This window comes from Aegilops tauschii, chromosome 1 (genome assembly GCF_002575655.3).
Source record: "Aegilops tauschii subsp. strangulata cultivar AL8/78 chromosome 1, Aet v6.0, whole genome shotgun sequence".
Lineage (NCBI taxonomy): Eukaryota > Viridiplantae > Streptophyta > Magnoliopsida > Poales > Poaceae > Aegilops > Aegilops tauschii.
In genome coordinates this window covers 497,472,422-497,483,659 of record NC_053035.3, presented here as the reverse complement: position 1 = coordinate 497,483,659, position 11,238 = coordinate 497,472,422, and the positions used below count along the sequence as shown (strand labels likewise).

At 40.8% G+C, this 11,238-nt stretch overlaps 1 protein-coding gene across 1 annotated transcript; it reads right to left on the bottom strand.

Annotated features, from left to right (window-relative positions):
• Positions 1-1,343: 1,343 nt before the first annotated feature.
• LOC109742681 (tryptophan synthase alpha chain) lies at positions 1,344-4,520 on the bottom strand. The gene is made up of 8 exons (XM_020301775.4): positions 4,071-4,520; positions 3,601-3,747; positions 3,320-3,494; positions 2,918-2,994; positions 2,506-2,583; positions 1,986-2,063; positions 1,808-1,867; positions 1,344-1,695 (listed from the first exon to the last, which is right to left on the bottom strand). The coding sequence occupies exons 1-8, from the start codon at positions 4,329-4,331 to the stop codon at positions 1,561-1,563; spliced, it is 1,011 nt and encodes a 336-aa protein (XP_020157364.1). The 5' UTR covers positions 4,332-4,520; the 3' UTR covers positions 1,344-1,560.
• Positions 4,521-11,238: the final 6,718 nt, after the last annotated feature.

The window sequence follows — 11,238 nt, the reverse complement described above, 5'->3', positions numbered from 1 at the left end:
TGCAGACTGGGAGATCCCTTGGGCGAAATCTGCTTGCATGGTGTCAAACAACACCAATACGTGCTAGACTGAGAACAGGGTTATATTTTATTTGCCTTTTAGGGGAAGAGAATAGCACAACTGCACAACTCATTCAGTGTCACCACTGGTTTGTAGTGAAGATTGTTTGTGTGATGCCATGCAGGTTCAGTGTGCATCAGCATCGCTCTGAACGCCCCACAGTGTGTTGTTTATCCTTTGTTCCGAGTAAACTGTCCATGACCATTATTATTGTTCTGCCTCGAGCTCCTGACGAGACTGTTATACCATCATCTTACTGTCAATCCAGGTGGTTGCCCGACTGAATCAATTTCTGAAAGTTTATGAAGCAGGTTGTTAACCTTACAAATTCATGAAAGTTTCTAAAAGATAGGTTTCTAAAATTATGAAGTTTCTAAAACATAAGTTTCAAAAGCTCAAAAATTCATGAAAGTTTCTTGACAATCCCGAAAGTTTCAAATTATGAAAGCAGGCATAAGAATTTCTGAAAGCCCGCGGTCCAAGTTTTGAGCTCCCAAAAAGAAAAAAGAATTTATCTAAAATGGAATTTTTCTAATTTATTTAGGACGATCAGAATTGACCCTGCAGGTCAAGGAAACCCCTCATGAACATAGTATAGTTAAAATGGCTACGCTTACCACATGGCAGGTGGTGGACAGCCCTTTATCTTGATGAGTATTTGAATCTTGACAGAAGGAGAAGAAAGAAACGAAAAATGGCTACGCTTGACTTCAGACCTTCACCCTGTTTCATAATCTAGTGCTTCTTCAGATTCATCTCAATTTTGAGGACTCGACATTGTAGTATTAATTATCCATGTACCACAGTACCACAACAAAACATTAGGTAACATGAGCTATGTGGTCTTCATCTGAGTCGTTTGATGCGAACCCAAGAAAATAACAGTCTGGCATTTCCCAGTAAATTGATTTTCATTGGTTGTTTGATTTTTGCAGGAGTGTACTGCCCAAGTGATTTTACTAACTAGACGACGAATCTTCCTGGCTATTTAACCCAACAAGTAAATTGGCATCCAATTGTATTTATAGTAAAAAAAAGAAAAGGTATAGGTATATCAAACCAGAAAGATCTGTCATCCAGGAAGTGACTTGAACATGACAGTTCTTGCTCAACCTAGTAGTATTTCTAACTTGAACAAAAATTAGTGTTGGGGTTTTTATAGCAAAACAAATAAATGACAGGAATATTAAGCTGGAATGTAATAGTTTGATAAAATGATAAACAGTGACGAATGCTGTTCAGAAAAATAATAACCCAGGAAATCATTGAAACGGCAATGGTACTGGGACAGAAAGATGCTTTCTTTTGCATAATTTGTAACACTAGCCTCAATTAATTTATTCACCCGAGCATTCAACACATGGGTACAATTATTCTATCACACAACAGGATCCTTCAAAATCTAAAGCCAGGAATGTAATGCTACACTGTAAAACGGAACTATAACAAATATATATGGTATTCATGCGATTTCCCACACAAAAGATAAAAATGCATGTTTCATGGAAATGCGGCCTTTAGGCTCTTGGCTAATTCTTCTAGCTTCTTCAATCCTTCTTCAGGAGAACCAGATTCGCCCAACTGTCTCACCATTGCGCTACCGACGATCACACCATCTGCACCCCAGCCCGCGATCTGCAATTTTTGTAGACAATATTGAAGCAGCAAGCTTGTCAAAGATTGCGCAAACAAAGGAGTATAAAACAAGATATTTTGCTGAGCAGGAGAGTTGCTGGATATGATTTACCTGCTTCACCTGCTCTGGAGTCGACACTCCAAAACCAACAGCAACAGCTTTATCTGTGACCTATAATAACAAGCAGACAATGTTCTATAAGCATCGTTGAACAAGATGTGCATTGCACAATAAGCTAGCAGACCAAAACTAGTTCCTGAGTTGACAATAAAGAAAAGACTTAGCAAACCTGCTTGATTTCCTTGAGAAGAGCTTCCACCTTGAAACTTACGTTTGCACGGGTGCCAGTAACTCCAGTAGTGCTTACCTGAATAGCAAATATTACTGCAACTTAGCAAGTAGCATATCATGTAACTGGTTATGCTCAAACAGATTCAGTAGAATCACAAATGCTCAACGTCAACAATGTCAATTCCATTTAGCGTACATTTTATTATATTTTCAGTTTAGCAATTAGCACAGCTAGCACCAGGATACATGTCAGCACAAAAGCATGTCAAGCCAGCCTCTGTTGAAGAGAAAAAAACATGACAGGGCAGAAGCATGTGCCTTTCTTATGTTTATGAAGTCAACTTCAGATGACAAATTCCGTCAACAAATTTTAAAATGACAAAATACCGTACTCTTGTTAAGTTATAAAAACACTACGCTGGCCATTATGAGAACTTTCTTATTAGCAATAAGAAGAATGTGCTATACCAGAACAGAGTTTAAGGGAGCAAAAATAATTTGGAGTTCTGGACACTTACAAGATAAACAAATCCTTCTGAAGCCTTTGTAATTCTCTCCATTCTCTCTGTTGGTGTAGTTGGTGTTGTTAGTAACACCTGCAGGAATTCATGCAAATGAAATAACTTATAAGACATAACAAAATTGATGTAAACAGCTGCACAAACAAAAGAGGCATCTTCAATATTCCAGACTAATCAGAACCTGACGAGTATTACGAAGTTTAAAATTACAGCAAAGCAATGAGCTAATAAGCATAACTTGTCATTCTGCATCAGCGCTTAAATAATAAATATCAAACAGGGTCTTTCTTCAAAGATAGAGAGTTAATGATAATATTCAACCCTATTTGGTTTAGACACAAAAATGGATAAAAGGAAATAGTTATAAAGGTAGGATGCATGATAGATGATAATGCCAAAGAGAGCCTACCAGCTCTAGGTTGTTCTTGGCAGCCTCGCTTCTCAAAATATCTGTCTCTTCCAGAGGAACATCAGGTACCACAAGACCTGCAGCATGGTAATAAATATGTAACTTGGTTGTTACAATGAGAACATAACTTTACAACAGCAAGAAAGTGCCACATTGCTAATATCACTGTGCGTCGTGTAAAATATAGTTGTGCGTATCTGTCTATGCTGTTACACAACTTTTTAATCCTCAATCGTCTACCTGAAACCTTATGCACTACAGCACTAGTAAAACTAAGATATGCAGGATAAACAATGCCATGTTTCAGAATTCAGATAATTAACAAGGCGACCATATGAGTAGAAATGGCATTTCAATGTAGAAGAACATCACTGAACCTATGGAAAACTATAAGGGCATTACCATGTACACCGGCTTCTTTTACAACGGACATGAAATTGGCGACACCACGCTTCAGAATCGGGTTGTAATATGTGAAAAGCGCAAGAGGGCAGGACAGCTCAGGCACCACCTCTTTCACCATGGAGATAACATCCTCAAATGTGGTGCCCTTTGTCAGCGCGCGTGTAGCTGAAGCCTAAAAATGATGCAATCAAAAATTAATGTTAAAATGTGTAAGCTGAACAACATGAATACTACAGACAGAAGACAATACTAGATGTGTATGTAACATTGTAGCGTACCTGAATAACAGGGCCATCAGCCAACGGGTCAGAGTACGGCACGCCCAATTCGATCACATCGGAACCACAGGCATCGAGAACCTTCAGCGCCTTCGCCGTGGTCGCCAGGTCGGGGTCACCGGCGACGATGAACGGGATGAACGCGATCTGAAAGTTGCAAACACCATCAGAACACAAAAATTATGGCAGCTGTATCTAGTTATGGTGGAAACAGATCGAATCACAGAGCAGGTAACATATAAATATCACATCTGAGGGATCTATTTAGTACTGTATATATTAATCTTTTAGCACAGACGAACACATGGATAACTACAAGTTGCAGAGTAAAGTAAACATGGCCACTAAGACAACCATTATACTAAAATAGAATTATCTTTTACTGGCACCATGAGGATGGCCATCCTCCGCGGCCTAATCGACGGAATCAAAACACGCGCAGACTTCGGGGCGGTAAGAATTATCTTTACCTTGCCCTGCTCCTTGAGGTTGGTGAAAGTGCCCGAGATGGTGCGCTTGTCCCCGGCCACGGCGGGGGCGGGGGCGGCGGCGGTGGCGGACGCCCTGATGGCGGCCACTGGGCGCGCGGCCCCGCGGAGCGCGACCCTCCTCGCCGCGGCGGCGCGGCCCCTCGGCACCGCGGAGGCGGCCGAGAACGAGGGGGACGACGCCGCCGCCGCCGAGGACGCGGCGAGGGCGGGGGAGGCGGAGGCCTTGAGCGCGAACGCCATCAGGGGAGGGAGGAAGGGGTCGACGGCGGCGGCGGTGTGCGCGCGGGGTGTTCGACGCCGGGCGGGTTGGACTGGCTGGCTGGGACAGGCGGCGATGTGGCCGTATTAATAAGTTGTCAGTGTGGGTTGGTGATAGGGCGCGCCAGCCTAGTTGGTGAGGCGAGGCGGATGCGTCGACCCGGCGCCGGCGGGTGGGCCCGGGGCGTCAGCGAGCCGGTTTTGACCGGCACGTGTGGCGTGGATGGCGTTTTACGTGGTGCTGCTCGTAGAGTAGGCGATGGGCGCCGGTTCTCCGCCGCCGCTGCGGTGCCGAGGAAACATCCTCGGAAGAAGCCGTCGCCTCGCCTCTCCGATCCGTGTGATGTGATGTGATGGACCCGGCAAGACATTTTGTACTTCCTTCGTAAAAAAATATAAAAGCGTTTAGATATATGTGGATACGAGGTATGAAGTGTGTCGGTATTGTCATGGCCATTTTCGATTGGCGGAAGTGACATCGCTCGAAGAGGTGTTGCGTCTTTTGGTCTCAGCTTCTTTGCGTGGCAGCTAATGTTGTTTCCAATATTGGTTGTCATTCATGAGATTAATGTTGTCCCCAAATAGCCGCGATTGATTCTGTAACTAATGCTATTTCCAAGATTATCTACAGTTAATGCAACTAATACTGGTTCCGGATAATTGCAGTTATTAGATATTCCATTATGGACTACATATGAAGTAAAATGGATGAATATACACTTTAAAATATGTGTATATACGATACTACAAATTAGGGAGGTAGCATCATACACTAATATCATATGCATGATGCTAACTTATGATACTACCCATTACAAGCAGCCTTAGATCGACGGTTGTGTGTTGCACACATCATTTGGGCACAGTGGCGGAGCCAGGAATTAAAAAACAGAGGGGCAAATGACTCAAAATTTTGATAACAGGGGCCAAATTACCGTAATACATGTATTCTACCTAAATTATACATTGTTCATCTCCAAATTAGGACTAAATCAGGGATGTTAGGGGGGGGGGGGGCAGGGCCCCTGCTGGTCCCCCTGTCTCCGCCACTGTTTGGGCATCTCCAACAGGTTGTGTGTAAGTCTTATTTGTAAAATGATTATGTTATCGACCAACCAGCTAACATACAACTATTCAAATGAGTTATATCTAAGCCTTCTAATAGAAGGTGAAAAACAATTGTAATTGCTCTCTATTTCACCTTCAAGCTTGTGCAAGTGTTGTTGGTTAATTTTTACGTATGATACGTCTCCAACGTATCTATAATTTTTGATTGCTTCATGCTATATTATCTTCTGTTTTGGACATTATTGGGCTTTATTATTCACTTTTATATTATTTTTGGGACCAACCTATTAACCGGAGGCCCAGCCCAGAATTGCTGTTTTTTTGCCTATTTCAGAGTTTCGCAGAAAAAGAATATCAAACGGAGTCCAAACGGAATGAAACCTTCGGGAACGTGATTTTTGGAACGAACATGATCCACTAGACTTGGACCCCACGTCAAGCAACCAACAGGGAAGCCACGAGGTAGGGGGCGCGCCTACCCCCCCCCCCCTAGGCGCGCCCTCCGCCCTCGTGGGCGCCCTGTTGCTCCACAGACGTACTCCTTCCTCCTATATATACCTACGTACCCCCAAACGATCAGATACGGAGCCAAAAACCTAATTCCACCGCCGCAACCTTCTGTACCCACGAGATCCCATCTTGGGGCCTGTTTCGGAGCTCCGCCGGAAGGGGCATCGATCACGGAGGGCTTCTACATCAACACCATAGCCTCTCCGATGAAGTGTGAGTAGTTTACCTCAGACTTTCGGGTCCATAATTATAAGCTAGATGGCTTCTTCTCTCTTTTTGGATCTCAATACAATGTTCTCCCCCTCTCTCGTGGAGATCTATTCGATGTAATCTTCTTTTGCGGTGTGTTTGTTGAGACCGATGAATTGTGGGTTTATGATCAAGTTTATCTATGAACAATATTTGAATCTTCTCTGAATTCTTTTATGTATGATTGGTTATCTTCGCAAGTCTCTTCGAATTATCAGTTTGGTTTGGCCTACAAGATTGGTCTTTCTTGCAATGGGAGAAGGGCTTAGCTTTGGGTTCAATCTTGCGGTGTCCTTTCCCAGTGACAGTAGGGGCAGCAAGGCACGTATTGTATTGTTGCCATCGAGGATAACAAGATGGGGTTTTTTTTATCATATTGCATGAATTTATCCCTCTACATCATGTCATCTTGCTTAAGGCGTTACTCTGTTCTTATGAACTTAATACTCTAGATGCATGCTGGATAGCGGTCGATGTGTGGAGTAATAGTAGTAGATGCAGGCAGGAGTCGGTCTACTTGTCTCGGACGTGATGCCTATATACATGATCATACCTAAATATTCTCATAACAATGCTCAATTCTGTCAATTGCTCAACAGTAATTTGTCCACCCACCGTAAAATACTTATGCTCTTGAGAGAAGCCACTAGTGAAACCTATGGCCCCCGGATCTATTTTCCATCATATTAATCTTTCAACACTTAGTTATTTCCGTTGCTTTTTACTTTGCTTTTATTTTACTTTGCATCTTTATCATAAAATACCAAAAATATTATCCTATCATATCTATCAGATCTCACTCTCGTAAGTGGCCGTGTAGGGATTGACAACCCCTTATCGCGTTGGTTGCGAGGATTTATTTGTTTTGTGTAGGTGCGAGGGACTCGCGCGTAGCCTCCAACTGGATTGATACCTTGGTTCTCAAAAACTGAGGGAAATACTTACGCTACTTTGCTGCATCACCCTTTCCTCTTCAAGGGAAAACCAACGCAGTGCTTAAGAGGTAGCAAGAAGGATTTCTGGCGCCGTTGCCGGGGAGGTCTACGCAAAAGTCAACATACCAAGTACCCATCACAAACCCTTATCTCCCGCATTACATTATTTGCCATTTGCCTCTCGTTTTCCTCTCCCCAACTTCACCCTTGCCGTTTTACTCGCACTTTTTCTATTCGTCTTTTCGTTTGCCTTGCTGTCTTACTTGGCTCGTTTGCCCGTTTGGTTGAAATAGTTGAGTATTTATTCCTAAACAGAGAAGCTAAGATCTATGGATCCCCATCCGCTTGCCAATCTTTTTAAGAGATCCAATTATGATGAACCAATTCCTAGTGATTTGGGTGCACTAGATTATCTTTATAAGGTTTTGCTTGAAATCCGTGAATCTGAAAATTGTGATGAAGTGCTTTATGAAGTGATTCACGATAGATCTTTGAATAAAAAGCATGATTGCAATGATGCTATTATAAATTCTCTTAATGTCAATTGTGCTAATATTATGCAAAACCCTAAGCTTGGGGATGCTAGTTTTGCTATGTCTACTACTTGTTGCAATGATCATGATTGGGGCGATTCTTCTTTTGATCTTGAAAATTTATTTAATCCCCATGATGAATATGAGATTGATAATATCGTTTGCAATAATATTGAAAGTGGATTTGGAAGAGTGTCAACTTTAGATCCCGCATATTTGGAGAATATTCAATCTTATGAAATTTTTGATAAAAATGGGTTTGGAGAGGTCGTGACTTTAGTTAATGTTAATCCCACTATTTTGGAAGAGTGTCAACTTTGCATACATGTGGATCGTGTTAAGAATATGTTTTGTGATAGCTATATTGTTGCATTTGCTTATGATCCTACATGTAATTATTATGAGAGAGGAAAATATGGTTGTAGAAATTTTCATGTTACTAAATTACCTCTCGTATGTTGAGATTGCTATTGTTTCTTTCCGCTTCCTTGCATATGCTAGTTTTTGCTTGCCTTGATAATCTGTTTTCCTATAAGATGCCTATGCATAGGAAGTATGTTAGACTTAGATATGTTTGTCACGTGTTTTATGATGCTCTCTTTGTGCTTCAATTCTTGTCTTTCATGTGAGCATCATTAAAATTATCAATGCCTAGCTAAAAGGCTTTAAAGAAAAGCGCTTGTTGGGAGACAACCCAATATTTTTGCTTTCTGTTATTCAATAAATATTTGATCTAGCCTCTGGTTAGATGTGTTTTTATGTTTTATTTAGTGTTTGTGCCAAGTTAAACCTATAGGATCTTCTTGGATGATAGTTATTTGATCTTGCTGTAATTTCCAGAAACTTTCTGTTCACGAAAACAATTGTTAAAAATCACCAGAACGTGATAAAATATTGATTCCAATTGCTGCTGATCAATAAACAAATTGCCTAGGTCGTCCTATTTTGGCTGATGTTTTGGAGTTCCAGAAGTTTGCGTTAGTTACAGATTACTACAGACTGTTCTGTTTTTGACAGATTCTGTTTTTCGTGTGTTGTTTGCTTATTTTGATGAATCTATGGCTAGTAAAAGAGTTTATAAACCATAGAGAAGTTGGAATACAGTAGTTTTAACACCAATATAAATAAAGAATGAGTTCATTACAGTACCTTGAAGTGGTCTTTTGTTTTCTTTCGCTAACGGAGCTCACGAGATTTTCTGTTAAGTTTTGTGTTGTGAAGTTTTCAAGTTTTGGGTGAAAGATTTGATGGATTATGGAACAAGGAGTGGCAAGAGCCTAAGCTTGGGATGCCCATGGCACCCCCAAGATAATCTAAGGACACCAAAAATCCAAAGCTTGGGGATGCCCCGGAAGGCATCCCCTCTTTCGTCTACTTCCATCGGTAACTTTACTTGGAGCTATATTTTTATTCACCACATGATATGTGTTTTGCTTGAAGCGTCTTGTATTATTTGAGTCTTTGTTTGTTAGTTTACCACAATCATCCTTGCTGTACAAACCTTTTGAGAGAGACACACATGATTCGGAATTTATTAGAATACTCTATGTGCTTCACTTATATCTTTTGAGCTATATAGTTTTGCTCTAGTGCTTCACTTATATCTTTTAGAGCACGGTGGTGGATTTGTTTTATAGGAACTATTGATCTCTCATGCTTCACTTATATTATTTTGAGAGTCTTAAAATAGCATGGAAAATTGCTTTAATTAATATCATGAGAAATTTGATGCTTGATAATTGTTTTGAGATATAAAGGTGGTAATATCATAGTTGTGCTAGTTGAGTAATTATGGAATTAAAAAATACATGTGTTGGAGTTTGTGATTCCCGTAGCATGCACGTATGGTGAACTGTTATGTAACGAAGTCGGAGAAAAGTATTTGTTGATTGTCTTCCTTTGTGTGGCGGTCGGGATCACGCGATGGTTAACTCCTACCAACCCTTCCCCTAGAAGCATGCGTAGTAGTACTTTGCTTCGAGGGCTAATAAATTTTTGCAATAAGTATATGAGTTCTTTATGACTAATGTGAGTCCGTAAATTATACGCACACTTACCTTTCCGTAATTTTCTAGCCTCTTCGGTACCGTGCATTGCCCTTTCTCACCTTGAGAGTTGGTGCAAACTTCGCCGGTGCATCCAAACCCCGTGATATGATACGCTCTATCACACATAAACCTCCTTATATCTTCCTCAAAACAGCCACCATACCTACCTATCATGGCATTTCCATAGCCATTCCGAGATATATTGCCATGCAACTTTCCACCGTTTCATTTGTCATGACATACTCCATCATTGTCATATTGCTTTGCATGATCATGTAGTTGACATTGTATTTGTGGCAAAGCCACCGTTCATAATTCTTTCATACATGTCGCTCTTGATTCATTGCATATCCCGGTACACCGCCGGAGGCATTCATATAGAGTCATATTTTGTTCTAAATATTGAGTTGTAATTCATGAGTTGTAAGTAAATAAAAGTATGATGATCATCATTATTAGAGCATTGTCCCAAGTGAGGAAAGGATGATGGAGACTATGGTTCCCCCACAAGTCGGGATGAGACTCCGGACTAAATAAAATGAAAAAAATGAGAGAAAAAAAGAGAAGGGACAATGTTACTATCCTTTTACCACACTTGTGCTTCAAAGTAGCACCGTGATCTTCATAATAGAGAGCCTCTCATTTTGTCACTTTCATATACTAGTGGGAAATTTCATTATAGAACTTGGCTTGTATATTCCAATGATGGGCTTCCTCAAATGCCCGAGGTCTTCTTGAGCAAGCAAGTTGGATGCACACCCACTTAGTTTCTTTTTGAGCTTTCATACACTTATAGCTCTAGTGCATCCGTTGCATGGCAATCCCTACTCCTCGCATTAACATCAATTGATGGACATCTCCATAGCCCGTTGATTAGCCTCGTTGATGTGAGACTTTCTCCTTTTTTGTCTTCCCACATAACCCCTATCATTATACCTTATTCCACCATAGTGCTATATTCATGGCTTGCGCTCATGTATTGCGTAAGAGTTGAAAAGGCTGAAGCGCGTTAAAAGTATGAACCAATTGCTTGGCCAAAACCGGGGTCGTACATGATATGAATATTTTGTGTGAGAAAGATGGAGCATAGCCAGACTATATGATTTTGTAGGGATAACTTGCTTTGGCTATGTTATTTTGATAAGACATAATTGCTTAGTTAGTATGCTTGAAATATTATTGTTTTTATGTCAACGTTAAACTTTTATCTTGAATCAAATCAAATCTGAACATTCATGCCACAATAAGAAGAATTACATTGAAATTATGCCAAGTAGCATTCCACATCAAAAATTCTGTTTTTATCATTTACCTACTCGAAGACGAGCAGGAATTAAGCTTGGGGATGCTTGATACGTCTCCAACGTACCTATAATTTTTGATTGCTCCATGCTATATTATCTTCTGTTTTGGACATTATTGGGCTTTATTATTCACTTTTATATTATTTTGGGACTAACCTATTAACCGGAGACCCAGCCCAGAATTGCCGTTTTTTGCCTATTTCAGAGTTTCGCGGAAAAAGGATATCAAACGGAGTCCAAAC